General features: G+C 40.4%; 1 protein-coding gene across 1 annotated transcript in view; it reads right to left on the reverse strand.

The window, feature by feature from the left end:
* LOC121952897 (neuronal migration protein doublecortin-like) overlaps positions 1-16,448 on the reverse strand; it is a 31,123-nt gene extending 14,675 nt beyond the window's left edge. Inside the window, exons 1-3 of the mRNA XM_042499764.1 lie at positions 16,286-16,448; positions 11,037-11,462; positions 8,035-8,375 (exon numbers count right to left, since the gene is read on the reverse strand). Coding sequence (XP_042355698.1) covers positions 8,035-8,375; positions 11,037-11,400 — 705 coding nt within the window. The 5' untranslated portion in view covers positions 11,401-11,462; positions 16,286-16,448. The remainder of the gene's footprint in view (positions 1-8,034; positions 8,376-11,036; positions 11,463-16,285) is intronic.
* Positions 16,449-24,499: the final 8,051 nt, after the last annotated feature.

Here is a 24,499-nt window from a genome sequence, read left to right on the forward strand (position 1 = left end):
ATGGATGTGATATTTCAGTTGTTATAGGATTCACTTATCAAACCACAAGGTTTGACAAGCTATTTAAAACACCTGGGAATTTCACTTCAACATTTACGGCATCTCCTTTGATAAAATAATGTAATAAATATTGTATAACAAAATATAATAACTTCACCATATGAAACCCATTTTCTTCAGTAACATAAAACATTAATGCGCATTATATATAAGGTAGCAAAACAAATAACATTTTCTCCTCCTCTGCTTGCAGAGAGGTAATATTTCACTGTAAATGGGAAAACTTAGTGGGACAACCTGTAAAGTACCACAACCACAGGTTGAAAAACAACAGTCATTTTGATTTTGGTTTAGCAGTGCCAGTGGCATGAAATATGGGTGCTGCTGTGGGCAAACGCATCAGCATAGCTTATTTTACAATTTATGTCTCCTCTACCCATACCTACTTTAATTACTAACATTGTAGTGTCTTACATTCCTGTTTATGTTTGAGTTTAAATGATAAATAAACCTACCAATCAGAATGACACCACATAAAACTAAAATAACGCTTCCTTACTTTATTACAGAAATTGTTCCTCCTAAAGTAATAGTACAATAGCAAGTATAAAGTGCTAACACAATTAAAGTACCAAAAAATGAATAAGCCTGGGTGAACAAACTTTTCAACAGTTTGATCAATTCATTTGAATGTAAAATAAATCAAGCCAGACACTACTCTGACACAATACTGCCTGTCAGGGTTAAGGCTGAATTGCACCAATAAACAATAATTTAATTCACTGTTTAAACAGTTCAAGCTGGCTGGACAGATAGCCAGTCATAATGGGTTGGCAACTGGGGTGGCCAATCAGATTTCAGGGGTGGCCTGTGTCACCCCAGGCCACTCCCTGGATACGCCCCTGGGCAGTGCCTCAAAATGTTATGGGTTATATGGATATATGGTATGATGTCTAGGATTTTTCAAAGGAAAACTGTTTACACCAACTTATGCCAAAAAAATCTGGTCCGCAAAATGAATTCAGTATCTAAGTCACATAATCAAACAGCAGCTCATCGCCACTGCGTGTGTGTGAAGCACCAGGAAAGGTCTCCAAACAAAGCTCATGCATCCTTTGTCTTCCACAAGCAGCTGCTGGTCTTCAGGCTCACCCTTCAGCAGGACAATAAGGGCAACAGCAAATGAACAATTGATGATCCTACAGGTCCTGTATCTGTGTCATCTCTGACTCCGCACAGCCTGGTTAATTGATCTCTGTGCAGGAGTAAAGCTATTCAATGTTGCATTATGCAGTTTGACTCTCTGTCATGACTCATCTAATTAGGATTTATCTGTCGACAGTAAAGGTTTACCATTGGTGCTAATGAGTCAGCAAGCGGCCAGTTAGTAGAATCGAATATAACTGATTACACTGATACGCTGTGCTGTGACAGACACAATAGAGTGATCTCAGATCAGTTTGTGAGGGTTTCTGCCTCAACATGAATCAGATGGAAACAAAGTCTTGAAATAAAGACAATGGCTTTGCGAGGGTGCACACTGCAGCCTTTTTTAATTTACGGAGGATAGGATTATATGACACAAGGTTGAGGGCAGAGCATTTAATGAAACAAAAATCAAACCTCAGTGAGCAATTTAGTTTTCATGAAATGTTATATTGTGTAGTCTCAGCATTACGGAGCTTTGTGAGAGAAAAGCGAAGTATGAAAAAAGATAACGGCTAAAAAAGAGCCAGTTAGACCTTGCTTTGCAAACCCATGGGGAAACTCCCACACCATTTCCTTCACTGTAGGCACACAGACCTGATCAATATCAGCACCTCTGCACCGAGTGGAATATTCCTCAAAAATACAAACTGCGTCTCCATTTTGTCCATTTCAACACAGACGGTACAGAAGTAAAAAAGACAAAAAAAACATGTCAGGCTGTCTGCTTTTGTAGCAACAGCTCAGTTTGTGGATATAATACAAGCACAAAAGTCGAATGCAGTAGATGAAAATATAAATAAAAACAGCATAGGAGCAATAGCAGTCGCTTTGCAGTGATTTCTCACACTCCAACGATGATTCTTAATTGCAGTTGCCTCTCTGACCTGTCTGTGACCTTGGTGCACTGGTACAGTGTCTGTGTGCTACTGTAGGTGCTCCGGATGCATTTGGAGCACAGATGAGCCAGTTAGGCAGCAATATCTGCGCAGTCATGGGGAGCAGCTGGTGCCTGGTGTTGTTTTAACCCCACCCCTTCCCAACCCCGAGGAAGCAGGCTTTCCATTTGGCTGACTGATGTGGCCTTAGCATTATTAAATTGTGCTTCCTCCTCTTCCCCCTCAGGTCATGCTCACTTGTTGATGTGGTGCTTATGCAGAAGACGGGGGGACTGAAGGGATTGTGGCACTGAGGACACAGACAGGCTTCCATGCCTGCTCGAGATGCTTCATCATGGGGACCACGCCCCTCTGTCAGCCTGATCGTCTGCCTCCGTTTAACACCGTGTGTATGGGGGCGTGTGCACGAGTGAAATGTGGCTACAGTGAAGTGTGAGGAGCAGGGAGCAAGCAGGTAAGACCCAATGTAAAGAGCACACTCAGCGTATTACAGCCATTGTCACAAAGCGAATCCATCACGGCAGAGCTTATTGCCATGACAACTGCTTCTGCAGCATGGCAAAGAGCAGGCAGACTGCAAGAGCACTGATAACCAAGCAAAAGCAGGCTTTTCTTCCCCATTAGCGGATGTATTTTAGTCGTTAAGAAGCCCTAAACCCATGCCTGCATCCATATCCTATTCAGTGAATAATTTCTCTCCACAAGTTATTAACTTTTAAAGAAAATTTAAAATCTTTTGTTCTCCGACAATAACAGCGTGACCTTGTGCCTGAAGCGCGCCTGAAGCATCCATTTCTTTTCCTCACTCTCTTTGTTGACAAATCAATTTTTCTAAAAAAGGACTTAAATGCAAAGCACATTTCTAAACCAGGTCAGAACAATGGGCACTTTAATCTGTTAAAGAGACCTCCGCAATGCTGCAGCACAATGTACCATCAACATATTTCGCATTTAGATTTGGCATCTATTAGACGAAAAGCCTGCCAATGTGCAATTCTAATGAACAAGCAAGCGGATGTTAAATGCAAATCATTCTCTTATGCTGACACCTCCATCTAAAAGGAATGAATACAAAATGGCTGACAGCAATTAAATAAACTCCCTCTTATTTAATGCAGCCTTTAGAAGCAGTGAGGGCAAATCAAGAAATGTACGGGGAAATTATTATTACCCATCGGCAAAAATAAAATGATCCTAATTTGCTCTAAGAAAGGAAAATGACTGCTGAATCCACTGGCCCCACCCTTCCCCGATTGAAGTGAAAAGCAGCAGCATTTGAGGGGAAAATGGGAGTGATTTTGTTCACAACACTGACAAAGAGAGGAGGGCAGGCTGTCTTTAGAGTCTACCCGGTGCTACAGGAAAAGAGGCAGATCAAGAGTGAAAAGTAGGCATTTTTCAAAAAACGCTACCAAAACCTGAAACGCCTTTTATCTCAGTCACAAACTGATCCTACACAAGCAAACACTATCATCCATAGTTCTCCTAATCGCAACCAATCATGGAATGTATACAAAAATACATGACATGTGATTTTTAAACCAAAGCTTTGCACTGATAGTAAACTCTCACACCCACTACAGGATGTGGTATCTGACAGACCAGTCCACACCAGCTGGGCTCTCTTTGTGCCTGGGATGTGGTCTCCTAGCAACCGGTCCCAGCAGCTATCGCAATGGAATGGGAAGAGGAGGATCGGCGCAGAGTCAGGGAGGGGCGGGCACTGCATCAATATTGCTTCTACCATATCACCTCCACCATGAAGCAGCTGCAGTGTGCCTCAGCACACAAAGACAATCATGTGTGCAGCATTTTCTCATATTTTTTGTGCATTGCAGTGAAACTGTCACCAGTCCAAGATCACTGGACAATAATCATGAAGTAATTAATCTATATCTGCAGCGATGACGAATAAATCAATATGCTCGGATTGGAATGGCTACCATATGGTGGGGATTAATTTCATTTTGTGCAAACGCATCATCATTAAAAATGCATGGAGGAGAACGCATGGCAACAAATGGAACCACAGCCCAACCACAAAGATAAAAACATGAAAATTAAAGTCCATAAGATGATTACAACAGCCAAACATCTTAGCAAGTGTATCGGCAGGAAAACCAGTGTGAGACCCAGGGCAGCCAGACTGCACCCCTGGGAGAGAGCATTAAAATCAAATTCCCCCATCTATCATCTCAACTCCCCTCCTCCATGTGATTCCAGCCTTATTAATACAGAGGAAAACGAATTGAAGAAGTACAACACCTAAAGGAGCTCAGCAGGGCACGATCCCGAGCCCATCTGTAATGAATTATACAGCAAAAAAGGTCCCCACAGGAGAATTAGTGAACATTTAACCATATCAAAGAGAGGACTGAGGAACAGATGTCCATGTTCGTTTCCACACATGCTTTCACGCTTGCTCCACATCTCCGCCTCCGCTAATTAACCGGGATTCACAACAGTCTGGAAAGCCCAGGTACTTGATGTGTGCAGTCAGTTACAGGTGTGACGAGTTTGAGATTTAAAATTATCACGAGAAAACATACTGCAATATACATTTTATCGCAGTTGAGTGTTTTTGTAACTCGACTACACAAAAAACTAAATTTATGACCAAATTGTGCACTCTATTTTGTTGCACCACACAATTTATTTATTACTTCATAAAGTAGCGCACATGTTGATATAAAGGATATATTAGACGGTTCATCTCACAGACCTTTCCACAACCTTCCAGGTGGGTGACCCTCCATGGTGGCTGCTCCAATAAAGCATAACTATGAATAAAACATTTTGTCCTTTTAGCTTAGCCAGCTGTGTTGAGAAAACAATAGTCTTCCCCAGGGAGTGACTTTTAGGCAAAATTAAAGCATGTTGTGTGCCTCATATGGGTCATCTGATTAGCTTTCGCCATTCTTGTGCTTTTGTTTCTGCTGAGTTTGCAGCTGCGTCTCATTACACAGTATGTAATCTGCTAATGCTCATGGTAAACCTTTATTGGAGGAAACCATCTTAAACAAGAAATGAATGCACAGTAATCTGGAACTGAGACACAACTTAAATGTGACAGTTGTCAAACCATACTGCAATGTCTTACTATGTGAACATAATTGTCCTAAAAGCAAAGCATGCAAGACCATTTTCTTCACTAAAGCAAGGTCCATAGCTGATATTTGACTGGTTCTATTTACCATTTGTGTTGGGAAACAATACCTTAAAACTGGACTGAAATCAAAGTCAAACAGAAAGTTCTGAAATTTTTATTGCCTGTGAAATAAAGAATGTTCAGTCTGATACGCATATCTTAAATAGCTTAAAGGGTGGCTCCATTATTTGTTTTCTGATGTTTTTATGTCATTCTGTAGTTTTCCAGTAATGCTGCTGATGAATTCAAATCCAAAAACTCAAATCTTGGTCGAGGTATGCTTGTCTTAGCCTCAATAAACTATTTTCCCGAGCCTTTCTAAAAACGTTTTTCTTGCTTGACATGACAGGGTTTTCTGCATGATGTCTTTGCCACACATAAACCCATGCACTATTGTGGATGACATGCTACTTTAGTTCTCAGACACACAATAAGGTAAAATTACTGTCTCTGTAAATGCAGTCTGGTAGCTCATGGAAATGGAGTTTCCATTTGAGAATCATGGAAAAGAACAGATGGACCTGCTGTTAAAATGTTAACATTTACCATTGTGTTAACAAGGTCGATATGCAATGTTTGCTGCTAATAAAATTAAAACCTTAATACAGATTGGTTTAGCTCAGGAGTATTACCTTTATTCTTGTAATTCTGTGTACACTGAACAACGGTCTAATGTCAGCACAGGTTTTTACTGCCCACATTCAGCCAGTGGAAGCAAAATGGGTTTTTTGCAGCATCTTCTCATGGGGATTTCTGTGCCCTGGATTCTGTTTGACTACAACTGCTGGAAGATCCCTTTACTGTACACCAGAGAATAGTCAAGGTTGCTAAAGACACCCTGCCCTTTATTATGTGTCTTCTTTTACATGCCACAAGAAATATCTGTAATTTGTTCCTCAACATGTAACTAAGGGTGTTTCCACACGAGTCTTGCATCTGGGCCAGTGTGAACACAGCAGACACAATCTGAGGGGATGGTCCCGGTATGGCTACCAGCGAACTCTGGTGCTGTCCGTTTGTGGTGTTAAAGCACCCGACCTCGATCCAACCCAGCTCCACAAGTTTGAGCTAAAAAGGCTCTCGTAGTTAACATCTGATGAGCAGGTCATGGTTCAGGATTAATCTGCATCTCCTCCCGAATTGTCAATGCGAATTCGGTGTCTCCAGTGTTGATACACTGCTTCACTTTCAAACTGTATCATTTGTCGAGCGTGGTACATACAAACAATAACGAATACAATGACCAGCACCAGGAACAACACGCATAGTTGTTGTGGCTCTGTCAAGCACATTTATTTCTCTTTACTTCTCAGCATTTCTTTTTCCGGTTGAGAGTCAGGAGTCATGAAAACATGACGCTCCGTGCTTCTTTTTCCGGCAAGGAGTCATGGAAACATGACGCTCCGCCATTGGTGCCGCCTTTGGACCAGAGTAAAAACAAAAGTGTGTGAAAGCGAGCCGTACTATTTGAAAAATGAAACAATATATAACTTTTGCATCTGGTGCGCACCAAGGGATCGCTCTAACATATGTAAAAACTACCTAAAGCATTATCTCTTAATTATAAAGCATGCAAAGGATCCAGATGTGCCAGCGTCTTTGATAGATTGACCATCTCTAGAACTAGCTGATGACCGCAAGCAGATCAGTTTCTTCCAAAACGGACTAAGCCCAAACCTCAAATGTGTCTCAGCAACTTAACTTTCAAAAAAATGGAGCTACATTCAACCCCCATCGGCTATCAATCTGATGCTGATAAGCCTCTGGGGGCAGGGGCCAATATTTCAGGCTGATCCGTTATGGCGGATATCAAGCCAAGGCTTCCTCTTTCATGCACCGGTCATTTCGGCTTATAAACCAATATCTGCATATGAATGCCTGATTCTACTTGACACGTAATGACTTGGATTCTCAAATATTCATGTGCACAAGAAAAGTGATTTCAAGATTCTGAGATCAGATAGTTGCAAGCATTATGAAATGAGTATGTTCACTGGCTTTAGTGTTGTAGGTGACACTAATTCCATTCACATATTAATGTATACGTTGTCTAGAACAATATTCTCACTGTTTTACTAGAATAGCAGCATGCACCTTTCTTTATGGAGTAATAATGGGAACAAAATGATCAAACACAACACTTCAGGACTCTGCCCTTTGTACGCTACCACAGTGTGTAGATGCAGAACTTCCCAGGACTTTTGAGCTTTTCAGTGACAGAAGGACTCATGGCCTAAAAACTAAAACCACAACAAAGGCCAGCTGACAGAAAACTAATGACCTGAACCACAAGACAGGAGAATGCGTTGCCTCAGATTGAAAGTCCAAACAAAGACTGTATACAATAAAGGTCATTGTGTACACAGGTTGTTCTCATGGATGCTCGAGGTTCTCATGGACCTGCTGTGTCACGGTTGACTGAGGGTATGAGAGGACATTTTATCCTCCGCCTACTATGTCCATTTTGAAAGTACATGATTCTGATACCTGGCTGGGTGTGGATGAATGTATGAATGAAGAACTGTCCTCAATTCTGACCACAAATTTCCCTATTATGTAGCTCTGCTTACATACTTTACTGTGCCACCTTTGTTCCAGTTATAGAACAGACGGCTCTATCCCACATTAAGCAAATGCTAACAAAAAGCAGCTTAATACATCTGGATTTAAGAGGGTTAGAGATTTTCATATGTAACTTTGGTTTGCAGCAGCACACGCAATCCGATGTCTGTTACCTGAGAGCATGATGTAGGATGTGCAATGGCTGAAGGCGAGACATACCTGCTTGCCGTCAATTGTGTAGATCCTCTTGACCACGCCGCTTTCAAGTTTAATGGCCTCTGTGATGTCGGTGAGCACCTGCTCAAAGGAGTGTGCAGTTTTCTTATTGAGCAGGACACGCACAGCCTTGCGTGGCTTGACGCCGCTGCGCATCACCGTCACTAGCTTGGGTCGAATAAAGTCCTTGCCCTCTCTGGCATCGCCGGCGGCCTTGGCGGCCAAGGACTGCATGTTCTTCTGGCTCGCTGAGGCCTTTACATTCACGGACCAGTTGGGGTTCACGTTCTTTGTGTAGTCGACCTTCTTGTAGAAGTTCTCTGATGCACAAACATAGCTTTCCCCTGTGGGAGCAAAGAGAAATTGGGTTAGTGGGTTGCAACACACTCAGCTATTCAACATTGACACCTGAGACTCCCAGAGGCGTCCACTCAGAAACATTTGAACCTCCAGGAACTCAAATTGTGAGATGTCAAGACCAGTGGGGGAATCTCTGACATCAAGCTAATGTCATAACAAAAAATAATTTTACTTTGTTTAAGAAAATATTGCAGATGGTGTCAATAAAAACCTTTCGCAGGCTTTGTGTGACCAGACTGGTTCTGGAGAGACATGTTGCTATTGAGTTTTTCTAAATGTTATTCTTGATCCTTGAATCAGCACAACCTAAATGCCATTCATCCCCATCGTATTAAGTGCACGGCAGGAGTCTCGGGATTGGATGTCTGAACACAAAAACTACAGTATCTGGTTGGTTACATTCCACTGGGATGGCTGGGAAATGTGTTTCTGTGATTTGAAAAAAAAATTGGTTTGCTTAAGAATATTACAAAATCCTTTTGAGACAGGAAACAAAATGGGATTTAATGTTAATGTTTCGACTGTTTTGAGTGCACTGTGTATATACAATGAGAGCTTTTAATTAAAAAAGGAATTTGAAATGATGGAACAGATACCCTGTTATTGTGTGAACTATGCTGTAGCATGCACTTGCAAGTCTTTGTCTGGTGTTAAAGAAAAAACAAGTTTAAACTTCTCCCTTGAGACCACAGCTCAGATCAGTCAAACAATACCTGCATTACAGCACGCACTGGCAGTAATCGCAATACAGTAGAGAGACATCTTCACTTTATAAAGAATGCATTCCTTGGCTTGAATTATATCAGCCATCCTTCAAGATGAAGCCTGTCGTAAGACTGACCAACCTCTTTGTTGGACAGTATTTAGTCATATAGGGTCTAAGCAATCTTTGTGACCATTTTTCAATAGAAAAACTAAGAATTAAATATTCTACAGCCTCATCACAAATGTACTTATCCTAAATTGGGCCATCTTCATCCAATTCTCTAAATAATCTTCCCTCTTCATCGCCATTAATCGACTTCCAGCCTTTACAGCAGATTGTGCCATTCTCTCTCAGACAGGGAGGGGAGTTAAAGTAGAGGCAAAATGCAGCAGGGTGAGAGAGATGGAGAAAGAGAAATTTGGACAAAAGGGGGGATCCAGAAGGCGACAATTAGGCCAAATGTGGAGAAATTATGGCAAAGACAAAGGCACAGAACAGGATTACACAGTGCAGAGAGATTGAGCAATTAATTATAACCCGCAAGAGGAAGCACAATAAAATGCCCCCCCTACAACCACCACCCACAGTGCTTACTGTACTGCCCCTTCTTTGCTGCACTCAGCACACACACACACACACATGCAGAAAAGCACATAGAGGCACACACATGCTCCTATCTTTCCTAAGCAGCTCAAGAAGCAGAGATGATCATCTTATTCTGAACAAAATAAGCCGCAGTTTATCTTTAGCTTTACCCCAGGTTCACTCCATCCATCTCGTCCGATTTCTTCAGAATGATCTCACAAAGTGGATCAGGACTTCGATCATTTAACCAGGTCCTATCAGTTATTCTTGAGCAGCATCTGATTGTTGATTGAAAATGTATGTTTTTGGGCAAACTGAAATATGACTTTCCCCAAGCAGGCCATTGCATGGATCATCTTGTCTGGTGCCATGCAAAGACTTTATTCAATGAGCAAAAACGGATTTTAAATCATCTTTGGCAACTTTCACGACATGAATCTGTAAGCACATTAATCGCCTCTTACCAGCCTCCTGATGCCAAGTATAAACTACCACAAACTCATTTTTTCTTCATCTATCAGACAACTGATCTGTAACAGCATGAAATACGTCATTTTGTAAAGTACCTGGACTGCTGAAAAATCCTGTTTTCACCATAAATTAAAATACAAAAAGCTGCAGTTTTAACTGGGATTTTCACGCACTGTTCCTCTGGATGCTGATGGAGACGTTTGACAATGAAAACTTGCTCCCAGATTGTGACTGGAGGTTTCTTTAGTGAATTAGACGCTAACGCTGTCTGTTAATGAACCATTTATCCCATGCTGAGCTGTAGAGAGCTGACTTTACAGCTCAGTATGAACCCCTGCGAGAGTCTAAAGCTTTACACTCAAAATACTGAGAACACGGAGTCTAATTAAGACCAAGCGAGAGGACCTGAGGACCTTAGTCTTATAAGCAGGTTCAAGAAGTCTTTTCAGAGGAGAGACCCATAAATTTGAGTGACAGATTGTGTCACTGTTTTGTGATTGAGGCTGTTTAGTTCAAGTGAGGCAAGATTTCTCTGTTTTTACTATATTCACATTTACATTTCCCTAAATTTGTTTTGTCTTTGAGAGAAAATCCCACTAACATTGTGCAAACAATTGAAAAATGTGGACCAAGTCACTTGATTGCCCCAAGTAACCCTTGAGATTAGAAGCCAATACATCACATGAAGAGATTACAGGAGTCTCGACCAAAAAGATAAGACTTCTAATCTCAGAACTGGAAAAGCTGTGCTTCTAAATCTTCTCAGCGCAGAAACTGACTTGAAACTGCAGATCATCTCTAACATGGCAGCCTACAATGTCTCAATTTGGACTCGGTACAGCAGCTCTACTCAAGATGCATTCAATCAGATATTACTGCTTACCTTCCTCTAGCTCATCCATTGAGCTGATCTTGCGTGAGCCATCGATAGTGAAGATGAAGCGGACACCTTGTGGCAAGTTGATGTGGTCAGAGAGTGAACGTGTGAGGTCAGCCAGGAGCGAGTCAAAGGTGCGAAACCGGTCGTTGGCCACAGCGTACACAATGCCCTTGAAGTAGCGGTCTCCGTTGCGGTAGAAGCGCACCTTTTTGGCTTTCTTCTCGTTGGTGAGGGCCTGCAGAGTGCGCGTGCGGTAGAAGCTGCAGTGGGCGCTGTGGGTAGGGCTGGGGAGTCCATTCAGGCGCCCACCCCGCGGGGTGCGGGATGCCTTGTCTCGCTCGTCAAAATGTCCAAAGTCTAGCTCCATGATGACTGAAAGTTGAGATGGTTGTGACAGATGTGTGGTGGTGATGACCAGCTCCGGAGAGTCTGGAGAAAAGAAGGGAAACAATGTAGGTCAACAAATGTTTAACAGACTAAACTAATGCGAAAAATAACTTGAATAAATAATTTCGATTTACTATTTTGGCTTGATCCGAAAACACGGCCCAGATATAGAAATGCACTGTGCTGACTTTTTAATGTTCCAATACCGATACCCTGCATTTGGACATTGGTTGAATTAACAAGCTGTGTGAAGCTTTTTGAAAGTGACTGTTCTTTAATGTGTGAGGAAATATCAAGCTTGACTTAAAAATGCCAACCCTATAAAACTAAATGTAACACATAAATATATATATAGATATAAATTTGAGATACCTTCCCTAATCTGTGCTGTTTACTGATTCGCTGCTGACGCATGACGCAGAACATGCATGTGTGAACAGACATAAACATAGAACTGAAATGATTTGAATAGATTAGCCCTTGTCACCAACCCCAGATCCAGCTATTTGAGTCAGTATCAGCCTGATATACGATATGGAAGCGGTGCATCCTCAGAAAACCAGGAATAAAGTGACCAATTAGCTACCATATTAGATTGCCCCTATTAATATAATATCCCCTTGGTATATTGTGATCTTTTCCGATGTCAGTCACCAAAAAATATTTCCCACAATGGATGACTGACGTATAACATAAAGTGAGTCAAACTATACCCCATTTTACAATCAATTTAACAAAATCTGAATTTGGTTCTAAACTCTGTTAATAATCACTATGAGTTTATAGTACAGACATACATTTGCATTTAACTTTGCACTATAAATTTGTAATGATGCTAATGGTTTCATCTGCATTCAGGTGGACAGTAAATGAAAGCACTAGTCATTTTAAGTGAGACGTAAAGACTGGTTTTGAATACTGGTCTTTAGGCTCCAGCCAAATGTGTCCTTATTGAAACACATCCTGACCACTTCAAAGAACATTGTGTACTTATATGTGGCTTCATTCTTTAGCTTGTGATACCTGCACTGTCAAAAAAATATATAAATCACCTTCAGTGCATGGGTAGAGTCCATGAAATACAACTGTGTTGAATATTATACCATCTCAATCCGTTATAGTTATCATAATATACACTCAAAATGTAATTTTAGAGATGATCCAATGGGTGCTGCACCTGTTGTAGATTTACTACCCCGTGGCACAAGGCAGTGGTATTTTTTTATAAGGAGTTCTGATAAATCAGACAAATGCTCTTAATTTCATTTTTAAATCACTTTTCACTCAATGCGGGATTTAAATAATGTATATTTTGTCAGGTAGGAAAAATAGGATTATACATGCATAGAGATTAAGATGGCTGACTGACTACATGGTGTAGATTAAATAGATTCTCCACTGGTGACGACTTGATTAACAAATCACAATCCATTGTTAGGCTGTAATTTATCAAAAATGAAAAGACACTGTCTTTTAAAATGTGGATTTACTGTTAGCTAGAATACATTCATAAAGGGTTTGTATTCACACTGCTGTGAAGCAAGTTCATGAATTAACATGTTATTTTTTGCTTAGAGTAAAATTACAATCCAACATCTGCTCTGGCTAAACTGCTGTGTAAGACATGTGGCACATATGATATGTCTGTAATCCGCCTACATACACCTGTGACCAGTCGTCTATCTTACCCAGATGAATCAGCACCTGGCCCACGGCCAACTAATACAGTTCAAGGGTATGGTTCCAAAATTTTTCTTTGATCAGTTAATAATGTGCTTATTGTTGGTTTAGACATCCGCCCCTACATTTCCGAAACTGACAGATGATCATAAGACAATATTGTTTAACAAGTGTTGTTTCAGAGAGTTAATATGCTGCCTTAAATTGTTTCCTATGTAATGAAAATGTACTTAGCGAAACATGAGGCAAAGCTACATCAGACATCAAAGTCTTGTGATACGTACATACATTGGTACATCTGTTTAGTAGAAATAATGGATTTTCAGAGTGGTGTTTAATATTTAAGTGGATTAAGTGTTACAGTAAGTCCTATCAGTGCATTTCTACGAAATGTTTGTCAAGTTTCACCACATTAAGACTGAATTTGGATCTTTCATCATTTGAAGGAAAAATGTTAATTCTGGTTTTGTCTGGAAATAGTGTGGATTTGCATTTAACAGATTCATTTCTTCCTGCTTCCCAAAAATTATGCAAAGGATGCATCTGTTCAGGCAACAGACAATAAACGACTCATTCTACTGTATGGGGATGGTCTGGCAAAAGGCCGGAGCAGCTTCTCTATTTAAAGACTGGTCTCTTCCTGTTAACCTACCACCTGATGACCACAGCTCAGTCCACAAAAGTCACACAAAGTCATTGAAGCATACCAATCAAAGTGAATGCTGATACACACCCATTAAAACACTCACACCCACCCACATTAAAGAGGACGTTTAGAACCAAGCTGCATTGACACTCATTTTCAAAATACTGTTCTTAAAAAAAACCTTCTAAAGTGTAATTAGATTATCTTTTAAATATTGTATGTTCACCTTTTTAGTTTGTTAGAGTAGTCTTGCCCTAAGAAATTGAAAATCTCGATATCCACAAATTCACAAGTAGAATAAAACTCTCAGAATAGGATAAAGATGTCACAATCAGGTCTTTAGGATGTTTAAGTCACTTTTTTCCTCCTTGATGAAGTTTCAGACCAAACGCCATAATTTGACATTTTCTCTTATGGAAATAATTCATCAATTTTGCTTTTTTTTTTCAATCCAAAAAACTAGAGTGCTAAAACTCAAATTTGTGATGTCATATGGTATAAAGTGTGGAACTCCTCCGCAAATAAAGATGTTACAGATGACACTGAGAGCACCCAGGGGCATGTTCTGATTATATGGGTACATTTTCTGTTTCAAAACTGTGGGTCCACAAAATCAGGCTCCCATTCATTGTCTATGGAGCAGCTCCAGACCTGATCCCAATGACATCACAAGTTTAGGAACACTTGGTCTCTGGCTTTGAGAGAGAGGAGCTAATGTTCACAAATATAAAAACAAATATTGATTCAACTTCCCTAGGCGTGTGAATAACATATTGGAATTCTTCATTTAGATGATGTACCCTTTAAAGATGGGCAATTTTATCATTTTTGGACTTTGAGTGAAATTCTATCATAAAAATATTTACTCGCAATATTGTATTATTGTTTTACAAAATTCTGAGACCTTCTTGTTTCACAAGTGTTACGAGTTTTACCTGATGTATACATAACTGCAGAACAATTTGCTGCTTTGAAAAACTGGAATGATTGAACTGAAAATTAATCTGCAACTATTTTTTAAAGATTAATAATTTTAGTCTTTTTTCTGTAAAAAGGGTCAACTTGAAACTCTCATTTCAGCTTCTCCAATGTGAAGTTTTGTGAGGATCAATGTAATATCTTTGAGGCTCGGACTGTTGATCAGACAGACAAGACATTTGATGTCACCGTGGACACTTTTCACTATTTTTTGACATTTTATCAACAAATCAACTAGGAAAAAAAGTCTTCGGTGGAACTGAGAAGGAATATTATTATTTGTTGGAGTTAAATATCATACTGTTATTATATTTTGATATTGACCTCACAGTTCTACTTCTAAATGAACATCTAACATATTACAGAGTTTTAAAAAAATCTCCTTGAAATCTTCTTTCATCACTTTGATTCCATACATTTGAACTAATGTCTAATAATGCTCCTTTGCTCTAAGGATACCCTTCATTGTCCACCATGTTTTAATGCCAATCATGGTGAACATAAAGATACAGTACTGTTTAGAGGACCACATTGACCAACAGACGCCATTAAAATAGAACAGAAGGAAACATGCTGTCGCCACCCATCCATGTGGCGGGGCCCTCCAATCCCCTGCTAACCCCTGTGCTGTGCTGGGTTTTATGACAGGCACGTTGATAATGGGAGGGGACTTCTGGATTCTCCTCAGCTGACAAAGGCCAGGTTTCAAGCCCATCTGCCGCACTAATGGGCAGAGCTAACAGTGACCCTTCCCCAGTGGAGCATCAACTAGGACAGTCCATTGTCTCAAACAGGGTGCATTGGCTTCAGAGTGACATCACCATCACTGCTGCTGCTGCTCCTGCTGGAGGAGCAGCCGGCTCAGCCTCCAGCAGGAGTACACAAAGTACATCAATAATGGGACTCTATCAAAGCTTTTCTATACATGACATCATTATTATGTCTTTATGGTTGATTGATACAGTACAGTCTTTTTATCAAAAGCTGAATAAAAACCACCACAGCAACATGAGTACCCCCCCCCCCCCCCCCCCATTAATGCATGGTCTGAGCAATGCAGCAACATTTTGTGGTATCACTGACATTTTTGGCTGGTTCTGACAGTGCTCCCGGCTGAGCCACCCACACACACACACCAGTGACTACACACTCCTACCAAACCAGCAACCACATTATGACTCTCCAGTCATCTCCACACAGTCATCTATCTAGAAACACCACGCACAGCTAGTTTAAAACCACAGTGTCAAAAGGAAACCTAAAAAGTTTCATGATGTCACACTTTTTCATTTATGATGGATGAGTGTGGCCACATGGCTGAGAGAAAGCAGCGGCAGAAAAGGCAAGTTTTTCGTCAGAGAAAAAAAAAGGGGGGGGTGGGTGTGCGCACACCTACTCACAATCCACCTGCGCAAAATCTGAAAATCTCAAATTATTTTTTCTCCCGCACACAAACACTCACAATGTCATCTAAACTTGCCCGCTTCTAATTAGAAGCCAATTTGATTTCTCTTCTGCATCGGTAAAGTCTGCGGATAATCGCACCCATAAGCGGACTCACCTGCGTCGCTGCTTGCGGAGTGAAGGGAGTGTGTGGGGGGGAAAGAGAGTGTGTGAATGTGTGAGTCGATGCTGCAGGATAGCGGCACGCCGTCTCTCCCCTCGCCTTTGTCTGCCTCAGTCTGAGAGCTGAGCCGCTGCCTGCCTCACTGAAGGAGCCACTGGGTCCTAAAGCCAACGAGCGGTGGACACGCCCACTGTGGAAATGCTGTAGGTGCCGGTCAGAGCGGGCTGCTGGGGTGGAGCTCACATCAGTCTCAGCAAAGGTGCAGGGCCATGATGTGAATGAAATGAGGTTATTATGTACAGTAACGGGTGAAAGATGAATCTCTTAAAGAGCTTCTGGTTTGTGGGAATGAGCCACTTTCTGTCAGGAGGTGAAAATACATTTTCTTCACTTCATTTTCTACCTATTTCAGCACTTGATTTTATTTATTATCACCCTAGTGATGTTCAATTTACAACCTGCAGTTTAATCTGCCTTATCATAGGGTGCTGGGTGGCGGTCCACAGCTGAAAAATGAAGTTAATGTGGAGGTGCCAAAAACTGCAGTTCCACTAATGGCCACTTGAGGCTGGCTCTAGACGCGAGTCAATCCTCATGGACTCCCATGTAAATATGCCCAGTTTAACAGCAGAACATGTTTACAGCCTGCTACAAAAAAACAGTTTTGGTCTCTACAGTAGGGGTCGACAAATTACCAACTTGGCCGATATTTTGCATTTTGCTGATTATCTGTGTCTGCTGTTTTTTTTTTTTTAATGATCGCTGATAAAATGAATTAATTAAAAAGTGCCAAGAAACTGTTACCATGGGAGAAACTTTTACTTTGTAAAACCTCAGGGAACCATTTTTATGTATCAGTTTTTTACTTAAATTTTCACTTGACCTTATACAAAAAAAGTTGCTGGGAATTTGCTGTATATGATGATGAAAATTTAATTGAGCATCTGCTAAAGGCATTTAAGCAAAGTTTTGTATTGGAGTGTGTTATATTCCAAATTCTAAATACTGCCATAAAAATTTTCATTTTTATTGTAAACGCATGTTGGTTCCAATTATCGGTTATCAGTCTCATTTACCACTAATAATCTGTATCTGTACCGACACTGAAAAGCCAGTATCTGTCAACCCCGACTCTATAGCTTATTTTAACACTCATGACAATTGTATGAGTGGTTAATTTTTATATAAAGCCTCATTATCACTGCACAAAAAACCCACTTAGAGCTGCTAACATCTGGCTTTTTAATGCAGTGGTAAAGTGTGCAAACAGCATTTACATCCGGGTCAAATGACACAGCAGAAGTCACGGGTATTTATCACCTCTGGCTCCAATCGACATTGATGCAAAAACAACATTCAGGTGAACTCACTAATTTCAGCTCCTTAACCAGCAATATGCAATGATGCGCTGCCAGTAATTACCCTTCTTCTTCACCAAAGCAGCACTAAAACATCGATCCAAATTAGTCTTGGACAAATGGAAAATAAATATACCATTATTTTGCAGTTATATACAGTATATAGAGCCATTGTCAATTCTTGCACCAAGTTAATCAAGTTAATAACTTAAGTCAATCTGAAAAAAAAGAGTTTAAAACAAAGTGTAATTATGGGCCTTTTAATGTTTATTTATTTTATCTGATAAATAGTATTTATGCATGTTTATTAGAAGTGCATAATGTAATTCTAGAGAATAATAGTTTATTGTTGAGTCTTTTTCCTAAGTTTTCAAATGCCAAAGCTTTGGGTTGGTGGTTTGGTCCAACTACCAACCCAAGTTTTTCTGTGTTTGATGACCTGAAAATGAGTCTCATCACTATCCTTCTACAGAATTATATTCTGAACCTTTGACTGAAGCCCGGCCTCTTGTCATTTTGCAAAAGTGGCCCCTGGTCAAAGCAAGTTGAGTATCCCTGAAAGTTGTGGTTTTCTGTGTGTGTGTCTGTGCAATCAGCTGACTCCCTTAAACAAAAAGCACAGTTTGATGCTCTTGGTCTGGTGGAGCTCTTTGTAGATGGAGGATAAAAGCTTGAATGCCACAGTGCTTTTGCTCAACTTCCCTTTTCTGGTTACCTGAAAAGACTATTTTCATTGTCACACAACTATATCCTATTTGGTAGGTTGGTACTTTTAAGTCATAAGTAAACATCAAGATCGCTCACGTTCATATATATGACACCTTCGGCCTACTTTCTTACTTTTGCTTTTGACAGAACACCTGCACTGTAGTGTGAAAATATGTGGCACAGCTTCAAAAGAAAAGTACATCAAAGAAGAGGTATTGTTTTCTGCTTTTGAAGAAGTGATTTAACATGTTTGCTCTTAATTATGACGTGAATAATGGAACATCTGATGATGGGAATGACAACTGATCCCCAAGGCTACGGGAACAAATTTGTGTGGCTGATTTTACATGAACTTATGCACAGTTTGCATGATAGATGCTGCAAAGTGATACGTCACCATAGGGCTGTCAGGCTCATTTTAAAGGCACTACACAGGGAGAAACTGTGAGACTTAAAAAACACCTTGTCACTATAAAGCCCACACTGGTCATTAGTTCATACTGAGTTACAGGTTTGGGGATGTAAACTTTTTCTCATCCTTATGGCTATGTAACCAATTTGAATAAGAAGGCTTTGTCCTAGTTATTGTAGTGTGGTATCGATTTCACTGAAAGCTCTGTCAGGATAGTGGAGACTCCATAAGCAGTGGCATACATCGGGGGAAAGGTGAGATGTAGAGCTTCAGAGGTGTCACATGATACTCCCAGGAGGCTAAAGTGTGTCAAGAAAAACACAAACGTAACATTGCCAAACAAATGAATTCCATTGTTATGATACTCCTTGAACAGTAATGACCTCTGGGCTTCAAAACTGGGCCACAGCACAAAAGGTCCCATGAAGTTCATCTGGGGTCTAATGGTTGAACAGTGCTGACTTAAGGGTAGACAGAAGAAGAAAGTGTCTAAGATGTTGTAAACATGTCAGAGCTTTTGCAGCTTAACCAGTATTACTTTCAGTATTACGTCCAAATGGCCATGAGTGTATCAAAAAGATGACTAGTCAGGACTTTAATATGAGGGCTTCTGTTGATACTGGTTGGACAAAAGTGTCACTTGTTTCTGAAAAACAGTGACTAGTAAGAGTTTTTGTGCCACTAAAAATAGGAAATACTAACACTAATGCAACTAAATGTCCACCTAGTGCTGACAAAGACCAAACTAGTGGAGTAAACTGATATTTGATGTCAGGATATGGAAAAAATTCTCAATGGGCCTTTGAAAGGCTGAAAACTGTGTCAATATGAGAGTTAAGGAACTGCATACCGAAATACTTTGGTTTCTTATTTTACAGTTAATATGACTGATTATTTCATATCATATTTTGAGTTTCACATCAATCCTGTTTTAATGTGTCATGTATGTATATTGTTCTTTAGCTAAAAGCCAAAATACAGCATTGAGGTTTACATTGATTGGGGGCGTCTATTAGCTCACCTGGTAGAGCGGGCGCCCCATGTACAGAGGCTGAGCTCTTGCCGCAGTGGCCGCAGTTTCAATTCCCACCTTGTTTGGTATGTCCTTTCTGAAAGGATACTTATTATACTGTAAAATTCTATTATACAGAAAAGACACTTATTGTATTATATAACATTTCTGACAACATAGCCCCCTAAATTCTACCCTCTGGACCTTTAATTATTGACTATTTTTACTACTGGTGAACTTGTGGATTGAAATCAGTCAAAATTATATTTTAACAAATATAATGAGTCGTCACTGATTTAGAATAGCATTCACATGTTTGTGAAAGAAATATTGAAGTTAATTCTTGGAGTCTGGCTTGGTGGATTGGACCCAGTATAACAACACAAAAATATAAAAGTGGCAAAAATAGAAATTTAGGAAATACGTGCCTCTTTTTTTATCCATTATATTTATAATTGCACATGAGATTTTAACTGCTACAGGTGTGAGAATATTACTGTAACAGGAGCTGGGCTGAAGGACAGCAAACATAATTTATACTGCAGCAAACATGTTCAGTAATTGTTCTGCTTTGATGCCAAAGAAGACATCATTGAGCAGCCCACTGCTTTAAACAAGAAGACCAATGGATAACAGGTCTCTGTTTTTAAAGAGCCAACAAAAGGAGTTGACTCCTTTCACAGCGGGCCACACTCTCTTTGTCGTCTATTCGTCTCCCCTCAGGCGGAAAAGCCTCACTTTAAAACTCAGCTGTTGTCACATTCTGGAGCCTCTCCTTTGCATGTCACACATAACTCTAATTCACTCTGATCACTGGCTGCTCTGCACCTCCCTCATTGAGCTCCCTTAGGACTGCTGTCCACTGCCTGCAGTCTGACGGAGGGGAGAGGGAAGAAAGCGTCAATGCAGGAGGGAGATATCAGGTTGGGAGACGTAAAAGGAAATTTAGATATTTGGCTCTCAGTCGAGTGCTTTGTCATTCTGCGTTTCATGCCCAAAATGAACATGTACTCAGCGACTCTGCCAATCTGGTCACGTAATCACTTTTTTTCGGGTATGAAATCATCATCAAACGCTTCCATTTATGCATTGTTTGGTCACAGACACAAAGAAAATGCCCCTCGACAACAAGAGTAAATTCGACATCCCTAAATGAAATGTTAAGAGGAAGCTGTCTACTCACGTCACCAATGTTTTGCCTAGAAATGGAAACCATCCAAATAAAAAAAATAAAACATCATAAAGTGTACTGCCAAAATGCCATCTGTGTACTGTACGTACAACCAGTCCAGGGTTTTCAGTATGTACAAATATATACTTTCCATCCTTTAAACATCTTTTAAGAGGCATAATATGAAAATATAATGTTACTTTTGGCACTTAAAAGATGTATGCCAATGTATAAAATGTTGAAGTGCTGAAATTACTTAAGATGATGTAATTGAAATAACCTCAGCATGCTTTCATACATCGTTACTGCCAAAAAGACCCATAATAAGAGGTCATTCAAAGTCATTTAAATTCTGCCTGTTCAAGAGTCAGGACTCGATGCATCCTGACGAAACAGCTTAATCATAATTGTCCTTCTTGTTAGTATTGACTATAGCTTTCAGTGCCAACTGTTTTGATTGAATATATTGAGTTTAACAGCAGATTTGTAGCCTGCAGCTTATGTCATGGTCAGGTCAGGTCAGCCGTTGTGCGGTGCAACAGGCACATCATAAATAATGTACCAGAAGTGAACTACATAGTGCACATCTTCGGTATTACAAGTTAGAGGGATTACATGTTGTAGTCTGGCGGCCATTTCCTGCAGTTTAGCAAACACATACAATGGATGCTTTCATCTATCTCTTTCCCATTAAATAATTTGCAGAATTTTCCATGTCTAATTTGTTTTTTATAAACCTGAATCATCAAAAAAAAACAACATGGTTTTGGTATGCAAATTTAAATAAGATGTTTGTGCGGTAGTACTCACAGCAAACTAAACAAAGAGTGCTGGGCTGGTCGATGATATGACAAGGCTGATGAGGTGGACCGCAGGATAAGCATAAGTGGTTCACAGCTGGTGTCGGGGAGAAACACGAGAGAGGGGTGGAGAAGGCCGGCCGGCCAGCGAGGGGACGGGAGGGAAGGGGGCTGGTGGCAATAGTGGGAAGGCGGTTGCAGCCATGACGACTGATGGAGGAGGAAGTAAACAGATGTCCACAAGCTGGCAGACAGGCCCAAAGTGGCCGAGCCACTGAGAGACAGGTGGACATCCAGGAACACAGTGGGACTGCAGAGTGACTGTGAAGCCAAGCAGGGCTTTGTGTATAGAACTCAAACTCTGGAGTCATAAATAAATCTGTCATCGTATAATTTGAACTAACACAAATGTGGCTCATACTCGACTATTTGTACACTTGTGAATAGAACTGCAGTCGTCACAATAAAAAGTCTCTGTTCATTGTTGTACTTACACACATTGTGACTCCATCTGGTGCTGTCGACTATCAAAGTAACTATTAAAGGGACAGTTCACCCCCAAATCAAAAACACTGATTTTTTTCCTCTTACCTGTGGTGCTATTTATTAATCTGAGATTGTTTTGGTGTGAGTTGCAGAGTGTTGGAATCAGCTGCAGAGAAGTCTGCCTTCTCTTGAATATAATTGAACTAGATAGTGCTCAAAGCACTAAAAAAAAAATACATTTGAGAAACTCAACAGCAATGTCTTTTTTTCAAAAATTATGACACGGTTACTCAAGATAATCAACAGCTTTATGTAGGAACTATTTTCTCTATTTCTTTTTACCTGCCAACCATATGACCACACAGAAGAAAGCGTGCATACGCTGCTAGCTCACCTAGCACCACAAAGTCAGCTAACTGTACAGATCAGCCAAATGGGATGTCATTAATGTTTACATTTCACACTGTCACATGCGTGAGCCTCTCATCCATGAGTAGATGTATGCTTCCTTCTGGAAAGGGACATAGTTGTTGGGATTTTCAATTGTATTTTTGTTGTGCTTTAAGCACCACAAGCCAAATCCCATCTAGTTCCATTATACTGGAGAGAAGGCAGATGTCTCTACAGCTGATATCTCCAACACTCAGCAACTCACACCAAAAAAATCTAGACTGATAAATAGCACTACAAGTAAGAGGAGGGATGTATTTTCGATTTTGGGGTGAACTGTCCGTTTAAGATGGTCTTTTAGCCAACTGATGAAGATTACCAAAACAGAAGTGGCCAAATACAACATCTTATCATCTTCATGACCCTAATTGCTGTCTCCTCCAATTTGTCGTAAGTTGAAATCATAAAAGATGAGACAGTGATGATGATGCAGTGAGAAAGCCTTCATCTCAGCAGTCCAAATTAATCCATCCCTGCACGTCTTATAACCCACCTCGGCATTTTGCAGAGTCACCACAGCAGCAGTGGACTTGAGAAAGCACTGGAAAGTAGAAAGCTATCGGTTTAAATCCCTCGACGAGCTGCTAAACCAGAGTGCAGGAAATGAAGGAGACATGCTGTCGCCTCCCTCAACACTAACTGTCAACATGACCTTGAGCAAGGCACTTTAAACCCAGCTGCTCTGGGGTGAACTTGTATGCAGGACTGACTTGAAATACTCACTGAAGGGGAAAAAATGTAAGTGTCATGACAACATTTGAACAGGTTGAGCTTTCAAGGTGACTTAGGCAAACCCCGTGTGCTCTGGTGACTGTGATGTTGGGGAGACAGGGATAACTGTGCTGCCACGTGTCATTAGTGATGTCTTATTAGGCTAAATAAGGAGGGACAGCGATGAGCTAAACAAGCAGTCTAAAGAGGAAGAGCAGTTCAGTGTGTGTATTGCTGTGTCTCTTAATAGGCCACTAGGGGGGAAAAACAGTACTGTAATTAAGTAACTCTGTGATGATGAAAGGTGATGTGTAATAAAACTGACGGTGATCAAACAAAGTATTTGCGAGAGTGAAATTCCTCAACAATTTGAGACAGTTTATAACTGGTATTAAAGGTCCCATATTTTGCTCACTTTCAGGTTCATACTTGTATTTTAGGTTTCTACTAGAGCAGTTTTACATGCTTTGATGTTCAAAAAATACTTTACTTTTCTCACACTGTCAGCCTGAATATTCACCCTCTGTCTGAAACGCTCAGTTTTTACAATGCTGTCTCTTTAAGACCCCCTCCCAAAACACCCCCAGTTTGCATTAATTGGTCAGTTTTCCCAGGTCTCCCACATCTGCACTCTCTGCGTTTTTGCTTCATCATTGCATCTGGGAAATGACTGTAACGGCGCTATACTGCATTTCCTACAATTATATAGTGTTCTTGTGACGTCCCAATTTTTAATGTAAGTCCTGACAGCGTGTTTAAAGGCACGGTTTCTAAACATGTACTGTGTGCATTTCTCTGTAAACTGAGGATTTTGATACTTTCACTGTATTTATATATACCTTCTTTAAAACAAAATTTAAGAAAACAACAACAACAACATGGAATTTTTAAAATATGGGACATCTTATGGGACCTTTCTTGGAAGATCCAATCACAAGTGGACAACATAAAATATCAGCACATGTGTAAACGACCCCCAAGACACATTGTGTTTTGATAACTCAAACCACTTGCCAAGGTGGTCTGGGACACATTTGACCACATATATTTTGTAATATATACATTAATGCATCCAGATGCATCTCAAACAAGGACGTGGT

This window comes from Plectropomus leopardus, chromosome 13, assembly GCF_008729295.1.
Source record: "Plectropomus leopardus isolate mb chromosome 13, YSFRI_Pleo_2.0, whole genome shotgun sequence".
Classification (NCBI taxonomy): domain Eukaryota; kingdom Metazoa; phylum Chordata; class Actinopteri; order Perciformes; family Serranidae; genus Plectropomus; species Plectropomus leopardus.